This window comes from Neltuma alba, unplaced genomic scaffold (assembly GCF_004799145.2).
Source record: "Neltuma alba isolate B1F8T4 unplaced genomic scaffold, ASM479914v2 tig00011879_pilon, whole genome shotgun sequence".
NCBI classification, from domain to species: Eukaryota; Viridiplantae; Streptophyta; class Magnoliopsida; order Fabales; family Fabaceae; genus Neltuma; species Neltuma alba.
Genome location: NW_021636481.1, coordinates 332,584 through 360,233, shown reverse-complemented (window position 1 = coordinate 360,233; position 27,650 = coordinate 332,584). Strand labels below are relative to the sequence as shown.

Below are 27,650 nucleotides of genomic sequence, written 5' to 3'. Positions count from 1 at the left end.
ATGTAGATCTGAATCGAAGAAGCTGCTGCTTCTTCATTGTCTCCTCTGCCACTTGCGATGTTGATATGAACCCATCTATTTTTCTGGGTTCTTGAGTGTTCATTATGTTTATCTAAACCTATTTATTTTTCTGGGTTTTTGAATGTTTATCACGCCTGAAAATAGTTTCTTATTTGTATTTGCTTTTTTCATCATTTTCATTCTTGTTGTAATTAAATTTATGGGCTTTTCGATGTTCATGGCTACTCTGGTTCTTGGAATGGAGTGTAAAACCTATTGTTGTTTATTTTAGTATGCAAATTAAATAAGTTGCCAAAGAAATTGCTCATTCCAACCAGTAAATAATCTGCCTTCTTTTCATAGAAGTTCAAGCTTCTTGTATGAAAATTAGTATTTCTCTTTTGCTACTCAACTTCTGTTTTGATTAAACAGTCAAGACTAAGACATAAATACAAAGGAATAAGGAATAAGGAAGTAATATAATACAAATTCCTAAGAGATTAGGCAAGGGTCGTCGTCGCCGGTGGAAGATTTCTTGGCAATCGGCATCAGAGAAGAGAATGGGGAGATGAAGGGAGGAAGGGATGGAGTTTGGAACGGGATAAAGAGTTAGAAATGCTGAAATGAGAGGGAGAGAAAGAGGGCCATAAAGGAATCACAAGTCCTAGGAATTTTTAATTTTTTTTAAAAAAACAAATAATAGAAATAAGTAAGCTGACAGATAGTTAAAATTATTTGAGGTGGATTATTTTTATTGGACAGAATTCAGATGAGCTAACACAACGGGAGTACCTAAGAATTCTCTCCAACATGTCAGCCAACTCATTTATATTAATTTGTTGTTTTAAAAAAATAAAAATACTTTTGTTTTTTAATTTCCTATACTACCCTCTCCCCTGGGTCTCACTCCATGGCTTTCGTCTCTTTTGGTCTCTTCGTTCCGTCACCAAACTCTCTCCCTTCCTCCCTTCATCTCCCCATTTTCTACCTTGTCTCTCCTCTCTTCTCTTCTGTACTGAGACAAAATCGAAGCTATAGCTTCTCCAGAAAAAGACTAGTCATAGTCTTTGCCTCTTTCAGCTATGGTCCCTTTTGATGGGGAAGATGATGAATAGTAGCAGCGGCCTCCCAAACTCGTCTTCCCTCTAGTCGTGTACTTGTTCCCTGGCTCAGCTTTCCTCCTCTTTGGTTCTCGTCGGCAGCTCGCGTTCTCATCAGCTTCCCTGTCGTCCAGGATGAGGACGATGAATTAAATGCTCAAAAGATCCCCAATGCTCCCAAGCAGCCTCCAAACTAGTCGTACCTCATAGCTCCTGGTTTAAAGGCGTCCAGCTCCTCCCTTTCGTCGGCGTTCTCTTTTTCTCGATGAAGGGAGGAGGTGGAAGAGTTCGGAGACGCAACTGGGAGGCAAGTGAGAGGGAGTGAGAAGAGGGAAGAGAGCTGACGTGTAATGAATTGAGCTGGAGCATTTTTATTGGACAGAGTTGGGACTCTTGAGAGCACGTAAGTATTTCTCGTCTTCACATGCCTTATATGTGTGTGCAACGAACTTACAACGATGGATTCATTACACAATTAAATTATTTATATTCATACATATATTTATATGTTGAGCCCTTTTATCTTTTTTATTACATAGATCGTATTTTTAAAACCTATACAAACATCTCTCAGAATCAATACTCATAGAATACAAAAATCCTTTCTTCTAACCTTCTATTTTTATTTTGTAGGCGTCAGCAGCTAAATTCTCCAAAAAATTAACAGATTTTCCAACTTCTTTATTATGCTATGTATGTCTTCTTAATGGCAACACCAACAAATAACTGGTTAATTCAAACTGTGTCTTATAAACATTATCCTTAAGAGCTATCCTGTAATTATTGGCAAAGCAAGAAGCGGTACTCCTCAATATTAAAAGGATTTTTTTTGTAAGAATAGGATGAACAGAATAACAAAAGATAAAATAACTCAGCAAGACAGAACACAAAAGAGAGAAGAGAGTTGCCTAAAACTCAAAACAACAGGTCCCATGAACTTTAGCCTCATGCCTCTTTTGTAGGCCACGCATTAGTAATGGCCACACTTAAACAGGTTTAATGCACATTACGACGATCATAAACACAAATAGTCAGTTTTAAGTAGTCATTAACTTGTTTAATAATTATTTAGGATGAGTAAAACCTTCAATTACAAACATTAAAGAGGCATAATTGTATAAAATTAGATATTAATTGGATAGATATTTTTTAATAAAGGTGCCCAATTTTGCATTTGATTCGTGCACAAGGAAGGGCGAGTGGATTGAAACCTAGCATCCTAGCCGCTTCCTTTGCATTTTGCAATTTTAGTTAATTTTTTTTACCAATTTAGTTAATAGTTAATTACTATCATACGCTTGAGTTTTTTTTCCCTCCTCATGTAGACTAATCATCCTTCCACTTGGATTGAAACCTAGAGTCCTAACCGCTCCCTTTGCTTTCCATTAATATCTCTCTGCCCTATAAAGAGCTCCATTCTTTTTAATAAGAGACAATTACTCAAATTATATTATTCAAAATGTTAGTTAAAATTAGCTGAAGATAATAAATATGTAAAAAGTGTAACCTTCTTGTCAAAAATACCCTTATTTATGTGAAAGAGAGATAATGTGTGGGAGAGGGAATGTGTGGGTATTAAATGTAAGGGAAAACCATATTGAAGGTACCTATACTTTCTCTCAATTTTTAATTTGGTATCTATGTGGTTTTTCTCTTTAATTAAACATTTAATTTTATCTTTTTAGCAACATTAGCTCTTATAACTTTGTTCTATTGATATTTTTAGTCTCTACATAAGGATTAATGATGTTAATAGAGGAAAAATAAAGATTTAGTTAAGAACAAAAACACATAGGTGCCAAATTTAAAATTAAAAAAAGTATAGGTACTTCCAATATGGTTTTCCCTAAATGTAATGGTATACTCTTCTGGTGCTCTTTATAAGACAAAGAGAGAAGTTTTTTTGGTCTTATTTATAAGTTACTTTATTAAATTTTGAACATTAATATATCATTTTATCCTTTGTTTATTATAGTATAAATAGTTTTTTTTTTCAAAGGAGTATATGTTAAACATAAGTAAAGTTGAAAAGTTACTATATTTTAATGAAGAGTTAATGCAGTTTAAGGTTTTTCTTGGTCTTTGTGAAATATGTTGGAAGTACCTTATAAATAAGATCAGAGGAGTAAGTAATATGAGTAATTAAATGGAGGTAAAATAAGAAATCAACAAATAAAATTTGAGATAGCCTCTAAGAATCTCTTGTAAAAAAGGACCATGGCATAATTCATAATTGTCTCTTATAATAAGTATTTCCAGAATTTTCAAAGATTTTTAGACATTCACTTTAATTTGTTTTTGGTGACGTCCTTAACCTTTTTGCTGAACATTCTTAATTAATGATTAATTATTATTATTATTAGTTCATGAACAAAATATCATATTGTTTGGCCGTTGCGTGTTTCCCCAACCCACCGTTTGGTGAAGTCAATTAAGTTTTAGGATTTTTTTCAGCACTATAATTTTTAGCATTAATTTAGCTTTTGAATTAATGACTTTTCTCAGGAGACCGGAGCTGCCGTTGTTTTTCAACAACCCATTAAAAAAAGACAATAAGAAGAAAAGGGAAAAAGAGAAGGAAAATAAATTCAAGCTGGTGGGAAAAAAATTATTTCATCATCTTAGTGGGATGGTATACGATGACTTCCACTTTGTGCTGTGCCCAGATACTGTTAATTTCTTTTTCATCGTCTTCTAATTTTTTTAATGGCAGCTTCCGTCGCTTGAGAAAAGTAATTCCAAAGCTAAAGTAAAGTTAATGTTAAAAATTGCCAGGAAGGTCTTAAAAGTTAATTAGCTTCAGTGGGTTGCGAAAACACGCAATGACCAAAGAATATGATGTTTCATTCATTAACATTAATAATTTATTAAGGAACTTCTGGAAGAAGTCAACTATACTATCCCAATAACATGAATTTTTCCCCTCGGCGTGTAATTTACTTCTGTTTTTTCTTTCATGTCCTCTCTAATTATTTTAAGGATGAAAGGACATTTGCCTTTCGACTATTTCGGGAGTGGCACTAATTATTAGTACAAATTAATATTTTTGGTCCTTAATATAAGAGTTTATTTGACTTTTATTTTGGTTATAAATATAAAATCTCAATCTACTTTATCTATCATATTTATTCATTTTTTAAGGTAGTCCTAATTTGACTTTTATTTTGGTTATAAATATAAAATCTCAATCCACTTTGTCTCTTATATTTATCTATTTTTTTAAGGTAGTCTTTATAATAAAAAAAATGCCTCACGTGCTACATAGTTCATGATGTAAAATCCTCTTCGGGTCCCTTCTTTAATAACAAAAGCCTACACTGAAACACAAAATTGTAAAATAATTGAGAAGCAATGGCAGCTCCTGGCTCTTGAGAAAAGCCATTCAAAGGTTGCATTGATGAAGATAATTGCTGGAAAATCCTAAAAATTTAATTAAACCATGGAACACGCAACAACCAAACAATACGATGTTTCATTCATTACCAATAATAATTTATAAGGATGCTTCCCCTATATATAGAAGTGTCTCCTTTATAACTCGAACCAAAAGAGATCTAGAAAGACCTTACATTACTAGACCAACTCTTTATTAGTATAATTTCCTTCATTCTATATGCTTATGTAATTGATCTAATTATTAAGGGGGAAAAAGCTAAAGAACCTCTGAATGATGCAATTTTGATATTACACGAATGAATTCCCTCTTCATAACAAATCAATGGATGGAACCCACATGGAGGAGCTTCTTAATTACTTTCTCATTTCCTAATTATAAGATTCTTTTTGTAGTCCAACTTACACTACAAAGTGAATTTTATAGTTAGATTCGGAGGTAGGAGAAGTATCTTCATTTTTTTCCCATCTCACCAATGTTCATTTACAAACCCACATCCTTTTTGGATTACTCCATCCGGTATCCCAGGGAAATAGGCGTCTTTCAGCCGTGACAACGTCCCCAGACTAATCCGGATTCGGGGGCTTGCAAGGATCCATACGGACGGCGCCCCCTAGCGCCTTGGAGTGCTACGTTCCCACGTCTCGAACCCGAGATCCATGGTTAAGCTAGGACGACCCCAGCCAGTCGACCTAACCCCGCGGGGTTACAAACCCACATCCTTAATTCTTGACTGTTACAATTTTAACTGCATGGCAATTACAGCCGCTTGATGTAAAGTAAGAATATAAATAATAATTGAAGAAGGAAGTCATTGCGCACCAATAATTCATTGAGTGTAGTTTAGAAACATAACCAAGGCATCTGATTTGAGCCAACTTTGTTATTTAATGTTTATTATGTTTAGTAGTGGAGAGATTATATTATTTGATTACGTAACCTAACCGAGCCATGACTCTGTTATTTCAAACACAATGGAACAGAGCATCGCAAGTGTCGAGACAGATCCTCTTGGCCAGCTGCTTCATGGCCATTCAGTGCGTTGCAAGATTCAATTTTTGATGTCTTCAACATCGAAAATAAAAATTTATTATCAATTCCAAAAGCATACTTGACTCTTTCATTATTGAAATAGAAAATGATCAAAGTCTTAAAACACAACAATACATGACTCGGAAAACCACTCAACAAAAGGCTTTTCTGAGACATGATAACACAAACATACCCTGATAACTACTTTACTATAAAGTGGAGATATGACAATCTGTAGGAAACGTTAGAGACCTTGGGCCATGTACAGTTGCAGCAAACGCCTCTATTGCCCCAAACAAAATATGAGATTTGAATGAATTTAAGAGGAAGTCATTGGAATCTAGTACGAAGCAGATAAGAACTGAATTTGTTTGCGGCAAGAACAAGGCGAAAACGAAAATAAAACCTTGCTAATATATATATATGATCTCAGATCGCTTAATTACCTCAACAGCAACGTGCATGTAATTTTAATATCCATTGGAAGCTTTTTTCAACTTGAGGGCCACGATAACATAAAGTCGATCCACCAGAAGATGAAACAGTTGAAAAAATTTGTGTCTCCATGCTCTGATGAGGAACAGTTAAATAAATAAAATATACCAGAGGAGCAACTGAGACGTTATTTGAATATCTAGCCTGAACAAGGTACGACTCTGTTATTTCAAGCTACTCGTATAGACCACAATGGAACATAGCATCTGAAGCTTCAAATCAGAATGTTATAAGATCCTCTTATCTTCCACAAACTAATAGCTACTCACTGTAGCAAGTTACAGATTAATATCCAACATGTTAACATACATATAAATCTTATCTTACAGGTTACAACACTCACATGCCTTCTCGTTTTGATTGCTACATTCACACCTGAAATCTTAAATACAGACGCCAAATATCACATTCAAGACTATTCATCAAAGGTTCCTCAACAACATGAGACACCCAGACACACAAATAACTATTATTATAAAATGTTCTCTTCCCATAATTCACTAAATTTAACATAACAAAAGGACATTCAGTAGGCTACATTATTAGAGTCCTTGACCATGCGAAACAGCAGCAAAGCTGCTTATTCCTTGAAGCAGAACTCAGTATCTGAATCAGAGGAACGATTAGAGCAGTGATAGCTGTTTCACTTGCATCCCATATTGAAAAACAAACAAGATAAAACATAATCAGCTAAGAACAGAATTTTTTTAGGAAATAGAAGAAATTAAGGAAAGAGGAAAATACTAACAATACTTGAAAAATTAAGGCGTGGCTAATTTATTACCTCAAGAGAGATCTGTTTTTGATATTCGACTGAATCTTTTGAACCAGAGGGTGAAGGCAACATAAAGTTGATCTGTCAAGTGATCAAACCATCAAACAAATCTGTGTCTCCATGCTCTGATGAGGAAGAGAGAACCACAAATTCCCCAGCCCGCTGCAAATCCAACCCCCATACCAAGATTTACAATGACTTCACAAAGCCGTCGTCTTCATCTCCTTCAGCTGGCTTTGAATCGTAATGAGTTTCTTCTTTTTTGTTGCACTTCTTTGGAAGAGGATCTCCACAAAGTTCATGATTGCCAACAAAACTCCAGGGGTCAAAGCCTTGAATTTGGGTTCCCAATGGAATTTGTCCGATGAGATTGTTGTATGAGATGTTCAAACAAGCAAGAAAGGACAAATTAGATATGCTAGAAGGAATTTCTCTAGAAAGCCTGTTGGAGCTGAGATCCAGAGATTCTAAGTTTTTCAGGACTCCAATTTCTTTAGGAATCTTTCCAGTCAAATGGTTTTGAGATAAATTCAATGACCACATTAGAATCATACCAAACAGTTCTTTAGGAATTTCTCCAGACAGGTTATTAGAAGAAAGATCAATAATGCCAGCTCTAAAGTATGCAAAATATTGGTAGTCTAACTCTCTTCCCTTAGTAAATATGCGCGTCATTTCACCAAGATCCAAATATGGGTTGATGTTATTTGCATTTGTGATGTTGTATAAGCAAGAAGGTATAGATCCAAAAAGCTTATTATTAGCAAGCTGTAGTATCTGCAGAGAAGAGAGCATGCATATTCCTAGTAAACTTCCAAATTTCGTGCCATATACAAATCTAGCAAACTTCCAGAAAATTTATTTTTCTCCAAAATGAGGTATTGCAAATATCCCCAGTTTAGCATGTCCGAGGAAAATTTGCCAAAGAAACTATTATCACTCAAATCCAACCATTGAAGTTCCAATGAAGCAAATGAAGGAGGAACTTTACCTGTTAGCTTATTACTCCCTAAACTAAGGCATAATAATTGTTTCCAACTGGTCCAACAATTAGGAAGTGTTCCACTCAAATGATTATATGACAAGTCCAATTCAACCAAGTTGCTTCCTATGTTACCCTCTAATTGGCACAATAATGAGAAAATAGATCCCGATAAGGAGTTGTGAGATGCATGAAAATAACAGATATTTGCTAATAGTGTGACATTAGATATGTCATCACTAATTAAGTTATTTGAGATATCTGCATCTTCTATTCCTACTACAAAGTTCTAAAATATATCCTTATCAACTGTTGAAATCCCTGATCCAGAAATATCTAATTTTCTTAAAGACTGTTCTGTATATAGCCATGGTAGAATATTAGGACCTATGCTTGTGTTGCCCATATACAATATTTCAAGTTGGAATGATGGTACCCATTCAGGATCAAAGTCAGATTTGCAACTATTTGAACTCAAGCCCAATATTGTTAAACTTGAGAGACCGGAGAATTTTTTTTATGTAAGAACACCACCCAAGAAATTGTGGCTCAAGTCCAAGTGGTTGAGAAATTGAAGTTAAAGAGCACACAGATTAATTTCACCTTCTAGGTAATGACCAGAAAGAGAAAGCTTTGTTACCCTTCCAATGATGTTGTCGCACTGAACTCCCCACCATAAACAGCAATCTTCTTCAACTGTCCAAGGAGAGAGTGGGTTCTCTATATCAACCACTCCTTGGTTTAAGATTAAAAGCAGCCTTTTATCATTTTCATTGCAACCCATGAACCTGTTTGACATAGCCATATTTCTGCTGAATGTTGTTGCAAATAGCAGAAACAACAAAACAAAACAAATTCGTGAAGCGAAGCTGGCCGTTGTGGTAAGTTTGAGTATAATGGCCTAATGAAGCCCTTACATGATATATATGTGTGTGTATATATATATACTGGAAAATCTAAAGTAAACAAGAGTTTAAATGCTTAAAAATTTATAACCACATGATATGCATTGTGAAGGCCAATAGCCTAGTGATTTTTTTTTATTTTAAAAAATGCTTGCAAAGAAAACAAATCCTATACGGGCTCCACGAATGGCATGGAGTTTAATTCTTACCATATTTTTATTACTTATTGAAGGAGCATATATACAGACACATATTGAAGTGAAAGTGAATTCATTTTGTTTATTTTTGTTGTAACCACTTCTTTTCGATGGTTAGGTCTTCTAACATTTCCAAGTCTTTCTATCTTTTCAAAGAAAAGTTCAAATTTTTGCATCACAAGTTTGATTTTATAGAGAAATTTCCTGGAGGTAATTATTATGCGGACAATAACAAATTGCAAATCTTTAAGCGCGGCCTAAAAATTAAGTTTAATTGATATACTTTTTCAAAGAAAAATTGCACATAACTTTCAAAAATAACAGTAGACATGCCCTCCCAAAATGGAGGAAAAACGCAACGAAAGAGTTGCTATCAGCAAGAATGATGTCTACTGTGGAAAATAAGAGCTTTTTTTTAATATATATATATATATATATATATATATATATATATAGTTACCAACGTAATGGGCAGTTTTAGTTTTATTTTATTAAAAACAAAATTCTGAAGGTAGGGAAGAATAACATAGGAAGATTGATGGGTGGCAATTTAGTATTTTTAAATTTATATTTTAATATTTAGTTGTTGTAAATAATTATAATTTGTATGGTCATTCTCAAGAAATATTATACTCTTTTTCAGAGCAATAAATATTATGCTCTACGTACAGGTGATTCGTTTTAATTTTCTAACTAAACAATTCATTGGGGAAAAAGAGAAGGAAAGTAAATTAAACGCTGATGGGAAAAAAAATCAATTCATTATCTTAGTGCGATAGCATACGATGACTTCTGCTTTATGCTGCGACCAAATATTAAACGCAAGCAATATCTTTAATAGCCAAATCCTACACCTAAACGCAAAAATAATAAAATAATTGAACTAACTTTTCTCAAGGGTCTTGAGTTCCCATTGCTTTCCATTAATCACTTTTATCCATATACATATATAAGCAAGGGAGAAACAGAAAAAAAAAGCTGGAAATTGCAAATGTCAAATCAAATTTGATAACACAACTTTATTTGGTATTAACAAGTCTGAATTTTCAAATGACAACAAATTTTTGTTGACATTCTTTATTTGACATTTACAAAATTTCAACTTTTTTTTTTGTCATTGTTCCTATAAGCAATGGGCCACATGATGACATATATTAAACAATGGGCCATGTGATGACATGTCATCAAAATATTAAGCCACGTCATCTAGTGTCTCATATACTCCTCTGGTCCTATTTATAGGACAGAGAGAGAAGGTATTTTTTGGTCCTATTTATAAGGCACTGAGAGAAATTTTTTGTATGGATGTACAATTTTACCCCTCATTTATTATTGTGTTGATTTTGGTTATATGAGGTATAATACATATTAAATAGGGATAAAATTAGAAAGTCATTCAATTTTAAATGAAAGTTAATGAAGTTTAAAGTTTTCCTTGGTCTGTGTGAAACATGCTGGAACTGCTTTATAAATAGGACCAGAGGAGTATATGTTGTGGCCCCTCTTATCACATGGTATTAATATTATTAATGCTTAATATTTGGGCTTAGCACTAGTGGAAGTCATCAGATATTTTCCAGCGGCGTGTAATTTACTTTCCTTCTCTTTTCATGCCCTTATCTTCTAACTTGTTTACGCGCTTACTGAAAAGCAACGGCCGCTTCGTTCTCTTGGAAAAAAGTCATTTGAAAGCTAAATTATTGTTGAAAATTGCTGGGAAGGTCCTTAAAGTTAATTAACGTGTCTTTGTTTCCAAGGTTTTGCAGAATTATTGCTGGGTATGTAGTGTATATAAATTTATTGAGAAAAGTGATTAATCAAAATCAAATGGGGACTTAAGACCCCAAAGAAAAGTTAAAAATGAAGGAAAGTGATGGAAAATAATTTAATTTATCATCTTAGTGGGATAGTATTTGACGACTTCCTCTCTGAGGGGTGCTCAAATACTATTCTCATCTTTAATATAAAAGCTATTCAAAAAATTGAATTTGGTCATATCTCAATTCACTTTGTCTTTCATCTTTTCCTAAGATATCCTTATTAATTATAAAGGGTTTTCACTAAAGGATAATTCTAATTATCTAATATACATTATTAAAGAAGATAGTTTAGGGAGACCAATATATATTTGTGACAAATAATCAACTAACCAATTTTCTTAATATCCTCCTATTAGTTATTTAGCTTTTACATTAAAAACTGGAATCAATACTAAGCACATCTTTTTTTCCTTTTTTGGAGTAACCTCACCCACTATCCTAGGCCAGTCCCTAGTCAGGAGAACTCAATAGGCCCAGACTAATTCAGATTCAAGCCTTGTGAGGACCATTTTGGGTGTTAGCTCTACCAGTTGCACTGTTGTTTTTAAACGCATCTTTAATAACAAAAGCCTACACTGAAACACAAAAATTGTAAAATTATTGAAAAGTAATGGCAGCTCTTAACTCTTGGGAAAAGTCATCAAAAGTTGTATTGATGAAGATAATGTTAAAAAAATTGTTGGAAAATCTTTAATTAAACCGTGGAACACGCAACAACCAAACAATATGATGTTTCATTCATTACTATTAGTAATTTATAAGCAGGCTCCCCTTCTCTACAAAAATGTCTCCTTTATGACTCGAACCCAAAGGGATCTAGAAAGACCTCACATTGCTAGACCAACTCTTTATTGGTATAATTTTCTTCATTCCATATGCATATATAATTGATCTAATTATTAAGGGAGAAAAAGATAAAGAACCTCTAAATTATATAATTTTGATATTACATGAAAATTCCCTTTTCATATCAAATCAAATCCAATCATAATATGTGCTCATTAATGGATGGAACCCAAACAAAGGATTACTTCCTTAGATCCTACTTATAAGATTCACTTTGTAGTATAAATTACACTACAAAATGAATTTTATGATTAGAATCAGAGGTAGTATAAGTATCTTCTTTTTTGCCCATCTCACCAATGTTTATCTACAAATCCACATCCTTAATCCTTGACTGTTACAATTTTAACTGCTTGGGAATTACCGTTGCCTGTTGTAAAGTAAGAATATAAATAATAATTGAAGAAGCAAGTCATTGCGCCTCAATAATTCGTTGTGAGTGTAGTTTAGAAACATACTCCAGTGTTGTTGTGCATCTGATTTGAGCCAACTTTGTTATTTAATGGTTATTATGTTTAGTAGTGGAGAGATTATTTGATTTCGTAACCTAGCCAAGGCATGACTGTTATTTCAAACACAACGAAACAGAGCATCTCAAGTGTCGAAACAGATCCTCCTAGCCAGCTGCTTTACGGCGATTCCACTGTGTTGCAGATTTCAATTTTTGATATCTTCAACATCGAAAAAGAAAATTTATTATCAATTCCAAAAGCATACTTGAATCTTTCATCATTGAAATAGAAAATAATCGAAGTCTTAAAAGCACAACAATACATGACTTGGAAAACCATTCAGCAAAGGCTTTTCTGGGACATGACAACACACACACATACTCTGATAACAATTTTACTACAAAGTAGAGAGATGACAATCTGTAGGAAACATTAGACACCTCGGACGATGTATGGCTGCAGCAGACCTCTCTATTCCCTGAAACAAAATATGAGATTCGAATGAATTTGAGAGGAAGTCATTGGAACATAGCATGTAGCAGATAAAAGAGAAATAACTAACTGTCAAAAATATTGTACCGGCATATGCTTGCTGCTGCGCTCATATCCCGTACGGAAAACATATCGGACAATAAAGGGAATGTGTCAAGAAATGAATTTATTTTGTGGCAAGAAGAAAGCGAAAAGGAAAATAAAACCTTATTAAAACAAGTATAGGACATCAGATCGGTTAATTACCTCAACAGCAATCTGCATGTAATTTTAATATTCATTGGAAGCTTTTTTTCAACTTGAGGGCCACAATAACATAAAGTCGATCCACCAGAAGATGAAACAATTGAAAAAATTTGTGTTTCCATGCTCTGACGAGGAAGGGAGAACCACAGAACCCCCAAAAACCTGCTGCAAATCATACTCCCATCCCAAGATATAATGACTTCAGAAAGTCATCATCTTCCTTTCCTTCAGCTAGCTGGCTTTGAGTCATTAGAAGCTTCTTGCCCGAAGCACTTCTTTGGTAGAGGATCCCCACAAAGATCATTGCCAACAAAACTCCGTAGGTCAAAACTCTGAATTTGGGTTCCCAATGGGATTTGTCCAGTGAAATTGTTGTATGAGAGATTCAGATAATCAAGAAAAGACAAATTAGAGATGGTCGAAGGAATTTCTCCAGAAAGCTTATTATAGCTGAGTTAAGAGATTCCAAGTTTTTCATGCCACCAATTTCTTTGGGAATCTTCCCAATCAAATGGTTTCGATTCAAGTTTAAGGACCACATCTGATCTAAGTTAAACAATTCCTTAGGAATTTCTCCAGACAAATTGTTAGTGGAAAGATCAATGCTATGCACGAGTATAAGGTCCTCGAAATCCAGTTCTCTTCCTTTAGCAAAGACTGCTATCTCATCTGTAGGATAATATTCCTTAATCGGCTGCATGATTTTATATAGGCAATGTGGTATAGGTCCTGAAAGATTATTCTCAGCCAGATCCAATATTATCAACCTAGCAAGGTTACATAACTGTGATGGAATATTGCCTATAAATCGGTTTCCCCTCAATTTGATGACACCTAAATTTTGTTGCATGGTATTTGGCAAAGTTCCAGAAAATTTATTTCCCTCTAAATTGAGGTACTCCAAATTTGTCCAGTCCAACAAGTCCAATGAAAATTTTCCAAAGAAATTATTATGGCTCAAATCCAGCTGCATGATGTTCACTAATGAAGGCATTAAGGGAGGAACTTTACCTGTTAGCTTATTACTCCCAAAACTAAGGAATAGTAGTTGTTTCTGGTTGGCCGAACAATCAGGAAGTGCTCTGCTCAAATGATTATATGACAAGTCCAATGCAACCAACTTGCTTTCTCCATTATTCTCTAGTTGGCACAATACCGAGAAAATAGATCCTGACAAGGAGTAGTGAGATGCAAATAAGGAAGAGATATTTGCTGGTAGCATGAGATTGGATATGTCATTGCTGATCAAGTTGTTTGAGATATCAACAGAATCTATCCCTAGCAGAAAGCTCCAAAATATTTCTGCATCAATTTTTGAAATTCCTGATCTAGAAATATCGAGATTTCTTGAAGACCTTTGTTTATATAGCCATGGTGGAACATTAGGACCTATGCTTGTATTACCCAAATACAATGTCTCGAGTTGAAATGGTGGGACCCATTTCAATTTGTCTGGAGAAATTCCTAAGGAATCAATGAGAGAGAATAAATACTAAATACAGTTAGTTAAGGGCAAAATAAAAAAAAAAAAAAAAGTAATAGAACTCAAAAAATGAAGCTTATATTTTGGACCAGACTCATCTCCAAAAGTGAAACTTATATATAGGACGGGAGGAAGTACTTTATTGTGATTTGATTCCAACAAAGGGCAAAATTGAAAAATCACGTTTCATTTTAACACGGAGATCAACTACCACTTCAACAATGATGAAATTAGTTTTGACCCAAAAAAAAAAAGGTAATGGTGAAATTAGCCAACTTTTCCCTTTAATTTTACTGAAGGACGCATCTGCTGGATGCGTAACAAAGGCCTAAGTCAAAAATAACTCCAAAATGAAAAGGAACAAAAGAAGAGGAGATGAAGTTAAGCCTTTTTTTTTTTTTTTGGCTCACTCAATTTGGCTTTCTATTATCAAAAAGAAGATTCTCCATTTGGTGTGAATCTAATGTCATCACCAATCAATCAAAAGATATTGACAATGACGGGTTCCTGTAGTGTAGAGTAGCATTGTGGAAAATTATGCGGATTTGGTTCCAGTTTTACTGAGGGGGAGGAGGCTCTTCCACACAAAGCATTGGGTCAGGCAATAGTTTGTGACAGGGTGGTTCCAAACCTCTTCCACGCCAATGATTTACAAAGGAAGTTTCCAGTTTCCTCACCTGTCATCAGTCACGCTATCACAAATAACATATAAAGAAAAAACCCGGTGCAATACTTTGGCTTTTGCTGTTGTGTTTTTCAATCAAATTACAACACAGGATTTTTTTTTTTTAAAAAAAAATATATATAACTTAGCAGTGAAGAGAGAAAAAACATTACACATAGCACCTAAACATGAATTGACACCAACATGTAAATTATCTATGCATTGGCAGTCAGGGACTTAGCAGTGAATAGAGAAAAACATTACACATAGCACCTAAATATGAATTGACACTAACATGTAAATTATCTATGCATTAGCAATCAGGGATTTGCAGCTTCAACTGACAAGACCAACCACAGGAACAGCAATATAGCCATAAGTAAGTGAATGCACCGCTGATGCCAAAGTGTGGCCATTATCTCCAGCACATAGTCTCAATTATTTAAATGGAGACACTTGATAAATGAAATGGAAAGATGCAACTGAAGAACTATAAAGCTATATATGTACAAACAAACGGTTATTGAAGATTGAGGAAAGGTGAAGAAGTACTGATCATGAAATGACAAAAGATGGATGCCCATTTGTAAATAACTAATTGATAATATATGTGTATTTGGGTGTCTCTGTGTGTCATTGTCTGTGTCTGTGTGTCTGTGTTCATGTATAATGAAATGGTAAGATGTGATTATGCTGCAAAAGCAAGCAAATCTAACGCTAACTTTGGTAACTATGACAAAGATGAACTTGTAAATAAGGGACATACTGAAAATTTGAAAAAGATACCACATACGAAACAACATATTTCAAGAATGAAATACAAAAATTTTCAAAACATCAGGAAGCTGAAACAAAGGAAAGGGGGCAAAAGAGCATGTTGCACTTGGTTCACATTGACATACATAAATATTCTTTAATGTGTTTGCCTTTGGCAAATAATTGTAGATATGCGTCATTTACAGGGAGCAATAACTTGGGTTGTGCTAATTAAGAACCATTATCGAACTTCACATATGATTGGGAACAAGGTTTCCTTCCTAGTCTACTCGTGGTTTATACTTTTGATATTATTAGTATTCAGTTCCATTAACTGTCTCTTGAAGGAAGCAGAATAGAATTTTTGCTGAATGGTTTTCTCTCTGTTTTTTCCCTGTTTCCTTCATTCCTATAAAACACTCCATACAGAGTTGTCTCATTTCCCTTTTATTAACAAAATTTTCTTCTTCAAAACAGAAGTCAAAAGATAATAATAAACAGGGAAAATTACAATGCACCTAAGAAAAGCTACGTGTCATAAGAAGCAAACCTGTCGAACAACAAATGGCTCCCTGGCAAGACTAAACCGTTCGGTCAAAATAGTAAGAAACCCATTTCGATTGCCATAAACAATGTCAGTGAAGGGCCGATCATCCACCTGCCATAATATACTCATGCTGGGACAAGAATTCTCAAAATATGAAACAAAACTAAGTGACAATGAACTATTCTAAATTTTTCTTTACCATGATTAGTTGTGAGGACTCAACCAAAATGCTTTTCAATTTCATCGGCTGATCCAGCTGGTTTCTTCACCCATAAGGCATGCAAATATATAAAGACATCAACACCAACAATACGTTATTACTGACAATCCAAACGAATATTTCACGTCTAACGTTTAAAGACAGGAGACATGTCCCAAAAGAAACACTTACTGTGCCTTATGACTCTAATCCCGATTGCCTCCTCAAGCGCCTTAGCTTTGGAACCATCATGATCATACTCATGAAGTCCTAATTCATCAGACACAAGTAACATAACAGAAGTCCTGTAAGCAACATGCCCGTACCGAAGAATTCAGAACAAATTGCTTCATGCCTAAAAGCACCAATATTGACACTGATACAGACAGGAAATGGAAGACGCACTTCAAACAACAAAATATAAGTGTTTTAGATACGTATTGGCTTAGAGGTACCAGCACTCCAAGATCCACAGGATGAAATATACGGTGTTTATAAATAATCTAAGTACCATATCTATTTGACAACAAGATTCTTTCTTTGAAGTATAGCTACAGCTACTTCATAGCTTATAGAATACCATACAGCTCCAATTCTGAACTAGCTTCATACTACACTTACCAGCAGAGTTACTGAAGACAGCAATACAAGGATCAAACGCCGATTTACAACGTTCCATCGAAGAAGCAAGAGGAGGCCAAAGGGTCAAACACTAAGGAGCAGTAATGGTATTATCCTTATCAAACACGACCTCTTCGAAACCCCTTCTTCGCAGCTCACCCTAATCGATGTACCTCAAGTCCGGAACAGAAACATGAGGCAGTGCTAATTTGGGGTCTTTCACAAACAAAAACGTCGAAAAAATGGCCTCCAAGTTTATTCTCTGCCCTAACGCCGCTTTCACATCTGCCCATCACATGCTTGTGAAATGTCCCCGCCTTTCCTCGTCGTTCCCGAAACTCTTTTGCTCGTCTTCTTGTGGAAGCTTTTGGTATCTGGGTTCTGGGTGTTGATTATTGGTGTCTTTGTAATCAGTAGAGAGAAGAAACTGAAGAATCAGAGAGTGGCTCTGGCTCTGATTTGAATTGGAATTGACGAAACTCCAAGGATTTCTTAGAGTCAGAGTGGAGAAATCTCTAATTGAGATTTTGCTGTGAGTAGTAGAAAGCGATAGAGTGGTAAGATTTCTCTGGTGATCGGCATTGCTATGAAAATTCAGAGGCTTTGTACGGAAGGAACAACAACTCGGAAGGGAAGCAGCCGCACCAGCTGCAGGCATTTTTATTTTTATCTTAGACTGGGCTCCTTTATTCCTGCAAAAAATGGACTTCCAAATTTCAAGTTAATTTTAGTTAAATTTAGAGCTTGTGACATCCTTGAAATCTAACATAGTAACGTAATACTACTCCATCTCTTATTATAAGATCTTTTTAACTAAATTACGCGGTTTAAGAAAACAGTTAAAATTAGTTAAAAGTAATTAATATGTAGCAAAATACAATTTTTTTCCAAATATACCCTTATATATAAATGAGTAGATGTGAGAGAGTAACAGTGAGATAAATGAAGAAAGAGAATGTATTGAATGCATTAAACTAGGGGTAAAATAGGTAATAATGCATTAAATGTTCAGATAAATTCAAAAGAAATCTTATAAAAAGGGATAAACTTATTCAAAAAATTGGATCTGATAATAAGGGACGGAGGGAATAAGAACTACTGTAGTCTATTCCTTGAGAAATGAGAATCTATTATATTCCATTCCTAAATACAAGACTATTTTATAATATAATTTATACTGTAAAATAATTTTTATATTTAAAATCAGAGGAGTATATTTTGTTAAAAAAATTTATCAAAAAGAATCCATTATGCACGGTACAATTTCGGTTTTTTAAAAAATAATTTTTATACAATTTATTAAAAATGATCTATATCCCTCTTAAAATGAGCTCAAATTTTAGTCTAGTCCTAGGCAATTTCAAAAGAGTTTTTATAGATGCTTTTAACCATGAGGCTAGTAGTTCTATGGACTTAATTCACATAAATTTTTATTTTTTTAAAAAAATTAAATTATCCGATTAATATTTGCATAAATTTTTATAATTATCTTGATTTGGGGTTGGATCCATGTTAATATGAAGAGACATGTGTCTAATTAATAGGAAGAAAAATTTTAATATTGAAACTAACTTTTCTTATCCACACAAAAATTAAATACTAATAAACAATAATCAACATCACGTCTTAACTCAAAAGTATAAAACTCAATTTTATAGGTCATTTCATTCCATTATATATTATTTATCAAGCTCAATTTCTTTTTATGTGAGAATACTAATGTTTTTTATTTTCTTCAAATGGGAAGATACATGTCCCTTTAATTCACTTGACATAAGACTTATTTGAAAGGTATTAGTTTGGAACATCAATAATGGAAATCACATCCAAGCCTCTCTTGTCAGTACATTTAGCCTCCTGTTGAACTCGCAAGTAATCTTTATATTTGATCTCTTGAACAATGGCTTTCCTTCTCTAATAGTTCCATTGCAGGCCTTATTTCTTTCTCAAGTGCTGGTCCATTCTCTAATGCAAAACTAGGCCTTGTGTCTCTTTCATTCACCACTACTCTGTGCCACACACTCTTATACCATTTGTTACTCACAATATGATTAATTTCAAAACAAATATCAAACAAGTTTATCAAAACCATCACAAACAGAATAAGCTGGCTGGTTAAGGTGAGTATATACAATTAATTAATGAGGGAAAGTTGATGAGTGACCTCAAGTTGATCTCCAACGTCGGCAAGTAAGCAATGAGGCAAAGGAGGATTCCCATTAACCTATTTATGATGGGGCTTCACTTGAAGGCCTTTGATTCCATTTTCAATAAGGAGGGTTGGTAAGTCATTGTCAAAGTGAGGAAGTAACCCTAAAGTAAGGTCTAGTTGAGGACATGGAGGGTACAAGTTCACCTGACATGTCTCATGTCCTGAATCAAAACCTGTGGACTCTACAATGGCCTTGGCTTGTAATCCTAAACTCTTTGATATTCCTTCTAGCAAAGTCCTTGCCACATTTCTTATGCCTTTATTGTATTCAAATGCAACCTCCCTCTGCAAAATGACAATGAAAAATGTGGTATTATATTTGTCAAAACCTAACTCACTCTAACTATTTGTTAAAGCCCCAAAGGTTTTATCAGGCTTCTATATTTTTCTTTTATTGAGAGTACTAGACATTAATGACCTGAGATTACATTGAGCATGATCAAACTCATGATCTCTCACTTACAAAAAGGTTTTAATGCCATTAGTCTACGAAACCATTGACAAGCTTCTACATTATTGAAGGAGAGCATACCTGTGATGAGTACATAGATTTGACACTACGTAATTAATTCAAAATCTTGCAACGTCACATTTTCACTCTATTTCTGCTAATATGGGAGACTTCAATTTCCCCATGCATATATAGTAACTCATTGTTGGATACTAATTAAAAAAAAAGACAGGATAGAGGAAGAGAAATAAAAAAGAGAAGTTGAAATTGAGCGTACTTGAGATGAGGGGGCTTGTGGGGGAAATGGAATTCAGGAAAAGTAGTAGGTTTTAGATCCAGTAATGAACCTTCTCTCCATAAGGAAGGGAACTGGTACCAAATCTAACGGGTGTGATGATTTCTTTATTGAAAAATTCCATCTTTTCCTCAAGAGGCAAATCGTGAAACTCCAGAGACTTGTTTATCACCTCCTCCATCAGTTTCTCTGAAATCCCATGATTTGTAATCTGAAAGTGACACATCCAAAAACAAAGTCAACCAGAAAAGCAATTCTAGATACTATAGAGGCTTCAACTAAATATTCTCAAACACTTTAATTGCCATGAAGAAGCCCCATTCTCTGCATGCATCACCTAGCTGTCGAACTGCGTCCGCATGGATTTGAGGATCCGGGGAGGTGAGGAGGGAGAAATCGAGGACGGGGATGGAAGCAGCAAGGTCATCATCTGCAACATCATCACGACGAGGTTCAGCGAGAGAGTAGTACGTGGTCGGGATGGGAATGTCGCCGTTTGATTCAATGAAGGCCTGGATAGTTGTAACAGTATTATCAGAAGCATGAAGCTTTTGGGGTTCTGATGAGGAGGAAATAGTACCAGGTGAAGCCATGGAAACATGAGAGTTGAAGATACCGTGAATAGAAATAAAGAAAGAGTATTGCAGGAACAATATAATAGTGTGAGGTAGGGGACGAGATACTTGGTAATAATTGATGATGATTGACAAGTGTGGTTAATGATACATTCAAGATTAGGATCCATTTATATTCTATACAATCATTGATTGAGATCATAAGTTTTTAAGCTCCCTAGCTAGTGATGCTGCTATGAACATATGGTTGATCGGATAGCTCTCTAATAGTGAGGTATTTGGTTTTCTGCTTAATTTGGTGGACAGCACTTTCAATAATTGAGAACAGAGACGATACTTTTGAGTTGATTGATTCATTGTACTTTTATTAGATGATATATCTTTGCATGGTAATACACACACACACACATATATGTATCTCACAGGTATCGATATTTCCAGTTTGGGAAATTCACTATGCAGTCATATGTATGAATACGATAATATGAAATCTTATATTAAGGACAGGGGATAGTATAATTGTTCCAGTGTAAACATACATAAAGAGACAAAGTGATGAGAAAAATTGAAGAGGCAAGACAATGGCTCTCGCTTGGTAAACTAGGATTGAATAAGAATGGTAATCTTGTTTCAAATTACGGTTTGTGTTTTAATTTGCAATCTTCATTTCATTTCCTAATGTTGCAAAAAAAATTGCCGGCAAATTATTACTACCTCTGTTTTTTATTTTTTATTAATATAAGAGCCATATTAATATTCAATTTGATCCTAAATATAAGACCGTAATCTATTTTATCTCCAACTTATCCATTTTATCTTTAAATAATTCTCAGTAATTGTAGATATTAAGGAGTTTCCATCAAGGAATATTTTCAATACACATGATTAATAGGGATGTTTTAGGAAGAACAATATTTATTTACTACCAAAGGTAGTATTTGTCAAGGTTTGATTGCCACATTAACATCTGTCAGTTATATTTGCGTAATCATCTTTTCAAATAAAATTCCAAATGATAGTGTTTAGATTTGTATGTTCCTATATATAATAATCACAAAATTGAAATTGAAAATTATCAGAGCGAGTGCTATCATATATATGTGACATGAAAACCTTTTCAACACAGGCGTCTTACTTGTTAGCAATTGGAGAAGATACCATGCACTAACAACTAGTATTACAAAATCCTATATCCTCACTATCCTCGGAATCTAAGATAATAAAAGGACACTCATCAATAGGGAACATTAGAGCCCCTAGCCATGTGTATGCTTATTCCTTACTGTTGTGTCATTCTGTTAATATAAGTTGATATTGGGACCTTTCTAAATGTTGCAATAATTCGCATTCAATGACCGCTTAAAGGATATTCCATTGAAAAAGAAAGTGGCATAAGTACACACACGTATTCTGATAAACCATTACTACAAGCTCTTATTTTCTCACTATATCACTAAATTTAAGATAAAGAAAGGGCATTAATTAGAAGGAAACATCAGAGCTCTTAGCCAGATGTTGTAACTGCAGCAAAGCAACCTAGCTATTCCCTGAAGCAAAATATGAGACCTGAATTTGAGACAATCTCACCAATTCGTCATACTCGCGTGTTGCTTTGCATATGATTTGATGTTTGTCATTCAATGTTTATTATATTTAATAGCTAAGGGATTATATTATTTGATTAAGTAACCTCCAAGGCATGACTCTCTGTTATTTCAAACAGTATATACCACAATGGAGCAGAGCACCTTAAGCGTCAAAACAGAATGTTACTATTAGATTGTTTGGTATTTGATATTTGATTTGATTCACTGCGTTGCAAGTTTCAAGTTTTGATACCTGAAATCTTTAAATACAGAGACATATAATATCTTTTTACTGTGTACATTCATATATCACATGGAACACCATTCATCAAAAGGCTTCTTAACAACATGAGACACACATAATTGTTATTACAACATGTTCTCTTCTCATAATTCACTAAAGTTCAGATAACAACAGGACAACTGATAGGTTTGACCATGCTTCACTACAGAAGAACTCCTTATTCCTTGACGCAGAACTCAGTATTTGAATAACGATCAGAGCGATGATAGCTATTCCACTTGCATCCGATAGGCAAACCATATTGAAAAGTAAACAAGATATAACACAATCAGCTAAAGAACAATATTTTTTAAGTGAAGGAAGCTAATTTAAATAATAATAACACTTGAAAAATCAAAGAAGCTTATTTATTACCTCAAGGGATATTTGTTACTAATACTTAGCTGAAGCTTTTGAAGAAGAGGGCCCAAGCAACATAAAGTTGATCCGCCAAGTGATCATACCATCGGAAAAATTTGTATCTCCATGCTCTGATGAGGAAGAGAGAAGCACAAGCTCCCCAAAAACCTGCTGCAAATCCAACCCCCATACCACGATACAATGACTTTAGAAAGCCGTCATCTTCATCTCCTTCAGCTAGCTTTGAGTCATGAGTTTCTTCTTTATTATTGCACTTATTTGGAAGAGGATCTCCACAAAGTTCAGGATTGCCAACAAAACTCCAAGAATCAAAAGTTTGAATTTGGGTTCCCAATGGAATTTGTCCAACGAAATTGTTGTATGAGAGGTTCAAATAATCAAGAAAAGACAAATTGGATATTGTTGAAGGAATTTTTCCAGAAAGGTTGTTGTAGCTAAGATCAAGAGATTCCAATTTCATGACTCCAATTTTTTTGGGAATTTTCCCAGTCAAATAGTTTCGAGACAAATTCAAGGATTGTATTTGACTGTTACTAACTAGTTCTTCAGGAATTTCTCCAATCAAACTATTAGCAGAAAAATCAATAACGCCACTCGTAGAATATTTAAGACGCCAAAATGATTGGTAGTCAAGTTCCCTTCCTTTCATAAATATTTTTAAGATTTCATTAGGCATGTAGTACAAAGAGAGTGGAGGTGTCATGTTGAATAGGCAACGAGGTATGGATCCTGAAAGCTTATTTTCAGCCAGATCAAGTATTGTCAAATGAGAAAGGTTGCATAATTTTGATGGAATACTGCCCACAAATTGATTGGCCCTCAATTTAATAACTACCAAATATTGCGCCACTGGATTTGGCAAACTTCCAGAAAATTTATTTTTCTCTAAAATGAGGTATTCCAAATAGGTCCAATTTAGCATGTTTGACGAAAATTTTCCAAAGAAACTATTATCACCCAAATCCAACGAATTAAGATTCAATGAAGCCAATGAGGGAGGAACTTCACCTATCAGCTTATTACTCCCTAAATTAAGGTGACGTAATTGTTTCCAATTGGCCAAGCAATCGGGAAGTGCTCCGCCCAAATGATTATATGATAAGTCCAAGTAACTCAACATGCTCTCTCCGTTGCTCTCTAGTTGGCACACTAATGAGAAAATAGATCCTGATAAAGAGTTGTGAGATGCATCAAAGTGAGAGATATTTGCTGATAGTGAGACGTTGGATATGTCATCACTAATCCAGTTGTTTGAGATATCAACAAAATATATTCCTACTACAAAGCTCCAAAATATATCTGCATCAATTTTTGAAATCCCAGATCTAGAAATATCTAGACTTCTTAAAGACCGTTGAGTGTATAGCCATGATGGAACATTAGGACCTATGCGTGTGTTGCTCAAATGCAACATGTCAAGTTGAAATGGTGGGACCCATTTAGGATCAAAGTCAAATTCAAAACTTGTTGAGCTTAAGCGCAATGATGTTAAATTTGAGAGATTGGCAAAATTCATTTCAGAAAGAACACCTATCCACGGATTGCCACTGATGTCTAAATGATATAATTTATGGAGTTGTCCCAAGGTTTCTGGAAGATCCCCGTTCAATTGATTGTAGGACAAGTCTAAGTAGAACAAGGAAGAAATATTTCCAAGAGACGATGGAATTATGCCATGGAACAAATTGCCATAGATGTCCAAGTGTTGCAACTGTTCAAATTGGCCTAACCAATCTGAAATTGATCCTTCAAAATTATTATACCCTAAATCTAAATACTTGAGATTTTGAAGATTGAGCAAAGACTTCGGCAATTGTCCATAGAAATTGCACTCACTAAGTTCGAGATCATAGATGTGATTGGAGATATTAAAGAATGAATTAGGTAATTTTGACTTCATCATGTGATAGTTGAAAGAAAGATCAAGAACTTCAAGTGATGTAAAATTGGCATAATCGAGGGAAGGAAAATTTCTTAATCCACATTGACTCAAGTGTAACTCAGAGAGTGAAGGAAGCATGGCTATATGCTGGAGCCATTTGGTATCATCTCCAATACCACTGTCACTAAGGTCAAGATATTTTAAGGAAGAAAGTTGAGAAAGCCAATGAAGGTCATTTATGGCTAAACCATGATTATATGAAAAGTTCAGATAACGCAGAGCAACAGAGAAACTTGCAGAGTGATTGGAAGGAGTAGCAAGTGATTGGTTGTGAAAATTGTGAGCATCAAAGGGAGATTTGGAGATTTGGCGTGGTGGCATACTCACAGTTTTGAAGTCATTCCAGCTCAAATCCAAGTGGTTGAGAAATTCAAGTTGAAGCACACACAGATTAATCTCACCTCCTAATGAATGATTGAAGAGAGAAAGCTCTGTGACTCTTCCGGTGATGTTGTGGCAGTGAACTCCCTCCCATAAACAGCAGTCTTTTTCAACACTCCAAGATGAGAGTTGGTTGGTTGGATCGACCACTCCTTGTTTGAAGATGAAAAGCAGACTTTGATCATTTTCATCGCAACTGATTACCCTGTTTAATGTTGTTGCAAATAACAGAAACAACAAAAGAAAAGATATTTGTGAAGCGAAGCTCGCCATTGGTAAGTGAGTTCGAGTATGATGGCCTCAATGAAGTCTTTACATTTTATGTGTGTGTGTGTGTGTGTGAATGTTTATAGACACACACGCGTATATTGGAAAATCTAAAGTAAACAAAAACTTAAATGCCTTAAAAAATTGATAACCACATGATATTTCTTATTATCAAGTCTACTAATATTTTTAAGTCTTCCCGTCTTTTCAATACAAAATCGTGTCATGAATAAGAAAATACCACAGATATAATAGATGACGTATTTAGATCCTTTTAAAGTTAGCAGGCGTTAGGGAAAAACTGGAGAAAATTACTCGCAAAAATATTGAAGGCTAATAGCTCATTGATTTTATTTTATTTTTAAAATGTTTGAAAACAAAACAAATCCTACATGGGCTCCACATGGAGATTAAAGAATCATCATCACTATTTTATGACTTATAAATAAAATAACTTATGACAAATTTTGCATTTTATATTATTATTAATTATAAAAGGAGTATAAGGAGTATACAAACACGCACTCACGTAATGAACTCAAAGTGAATTAATTTTATTTATTTTTGTTTTAGTCCAGAAGTGAATAAATTAATTCAGATAATCAAAATTTGAATAAATATTTTGCTCTGAAGTTTGATTTTCTTGGATAAAAAATTCGACAAAATTTTAGTATGACCGGAAAATAATAAACCTTTTCTTATAAAATTTAATATAACCCAAAAAAATCATAATAATTCCGTTCGGACTCCAACTTTTCCTTTTTATTCTTTTTAGCTTCCTTTTTTTTTTTGGCCGTAATTCTATTTAGCGTATTTATTGCTTGCTGATTACTCCTTTCCTTCCTGTTCACATGCCTTCCAAATACACGACACGTACATTCATAACAAAACTAAATGCCTTAGCTAAAATTTAATATAAATTCAGGCTTTAATAGGTTCAAAGAAAAATTGATCCTATATGCAAAATATTTGACTGGCGTCTCGATTTTATCATTTATGTTTTCTTGAACTGTGTTTAATTTGAATACATTATACTCCTCTGGTCTTTAATATAGGACTTAATTATTGAGTTTATTTTGATCCTAAATATAAGACTTCTTTCTCATATTTATCCTGATGGATACTCTCTCAACCATAATCAAGTAAAAAAAGAAGAAAGAATATTAAGAAAGATGATTACAGTGTTTTAAAAAAAATATGTTATATTTTTTATAATTAACTAACTTACTTAACTTCTTTAATCTAATTAAATTAGCTAAATGGATCTTATATTAAGGACCAGAGGAGTATAATGTAGGTTTGCATGAAAAATTACTGTAGAAAGTTTGCATTCATTCATTATCTTTACTCCAAACACACCACAAAATCAGAGCTCTAAAATTCGAATTACATTGTACGTTGAAATAACAAAGCAAATGAAATTTTCAAAATGAACCTGTCATCATGATTTATTTGAGCAGAATTAATTCAATTAAGTCTTTAGTTAGATTACATGGTCACGAAGTACATATATAAGTTGTGAAAAATGAAAACCATTACAAATAAATTGTTTATGAGAAAATATTGAAAAAAATAAAAATGGATAAAAAAAAATCTATAACCACATTTTTTTTATGGTCAAGTCTTCTAATACTTTCAAGTATTCCCATCTTTTAAAAAAAAACTTAGAATATTAATACATCCATTTTCATATCATTTTCCATTCATATTCAATTTCCGCAACCAAATTGTTTGAACACTTCAAAGATAAAAGACCCTTAAGCAATAAATTAAACAATTTTTTTTCATCCAATTAGGGGTTTCATCAAATACAACTTTGAGCCTTTAAAATAAGAAAAATATCCTATGAATTATTATTTAGACCTTTTATGATCAATTCATACCATAACAACATGACATGTGGCGTTATAGAAAAACTGCACACAATCATATAAATCTTTAAACGATTGTTTTGGGGATGTTTTTAATTTCGAACTAGAGTGTTTGCAAATAATTCACACATAAAGCAATTTTTTTAATTTTAGCTATAAAATGATCAAATTAATGTATTCTCTATACCTTGATTTCAGCTATATATATAAATATATATAATATCTTGAAATAAATATTTGTTTTTGCATCATAAAGTCTGTTTTAAGTAGAAAGTTTTAGGAGCTAAGACGCGGATAGAAAATTTGCAAATCTTTGAGTGTGACCTAAAATTTAAGTTTACGTCTACTTTTCAAAAAAAAAATTGCATATAACTTTTCAAAACATCAAAGATTTAAAAAA

The 27,650-nt window shown here is 33.9% G+C and overlaps 2 protein-coding genes, 1 long non-coding RNA gene and 2 pseudogenes across 3 annotated transcripts; all 5 read right to left on the bottom strand.

The window, feature by feature from the left end:
• Positions 1-12,318: 12,318 nt before the first annotated feature.
• LOC114718924 (uncharacterized) lies at positions 12,319-12,789 on the bottom strand. The gene is made up of 3 exons (XR_003737866.1): positions 12,737-12,789; positions 12,578-12,593; positions 12,319-12,476 (listed from the first exon to the last, which is right to left on the bottom strand). It is a non-coding gene; the product is annotated as an uncharacterized LOC114718924 (long non-coding RNA).
• On the bottom strand, positions 12,768-13,515 carry LOC114718922 (receptor-like protein EIX2; annotated as a pseudogene).
• Positions 13,516-14,571: 1,056 nt separating this feature from the next.
• On the bottom strand, positions 14,572-17,664 carry LOC114718921 (uncharacterized; annotated as a pseudogene).
• A 1,566-nt stretch (positions 17,665-19,230) lies between these two features.
• Positions 19,231-20,557, bottom strand: LOC114718920 (1-aminocyclopropane-1-carboxylate oxidase homolog). Its single transcript, XM_028904359.1, has 3 exons — positions 20,270-20,557; positions 20,017-20,175; positions 19,231-19,503 (listed from the first exon to the last, which is right to left on the bottom strand). The coding sequence occupies exons 1-3, from the start codon at positions 20,555-20,557 to the stop codon at positions 19,231-19,233; spliced, it is 720 nt and encodes a 239-aa protein (XP_028760192.1).
• A 2,251-nt stretch (positions 20,558-22,808) lies between these two features.
• On the bottom strand, positions 22,809-25,385 carry LOC114718919 (receptor-like protein EIX2). The gene has a single exon (XM_028904358.1). It carries the CDS (start codon positions 25,383-25,385, stop codon positions 22,809-22,811), a length of 2,577 nt encoding a protein of 858 aa, XP_028760191.1.
• Positions 25,386-27,650: the final 2,265 nt, after the last annotated feature.

Bases quoted from the DNA above. Each gene is read 5' to 3' on its own strand.
- LOC114718920 (XM_028904359.1), bottom strand. From the start codon at position 20,557: ATGGCTTCACCTGGTACTATTTCCTCCTCATCAGAACCCCAAAAGCTT. The intron at 20,176-20,269 runs GCAATTAAAGTG...TGTCACTTTCAG, and splicing joins GAGAATGGGGCTTCTTCATG to ATTACAAATCATGGGATTTC. The intron at 19,504-20,016 runs GTTCATTACTGG...GTCATTTTGCAG, and splicing joins CCCTTCCTTATGGAGAGAAG to AGGGAGGTTGCATTTGAATA.
- LOC114718919 (XM_028904358.1), bottom strand. From the start codon at position 25,385: ATGGCGAGCTTCGCTTCACAAATATCTTTTCTTTTGTTGTTTCTGTTA.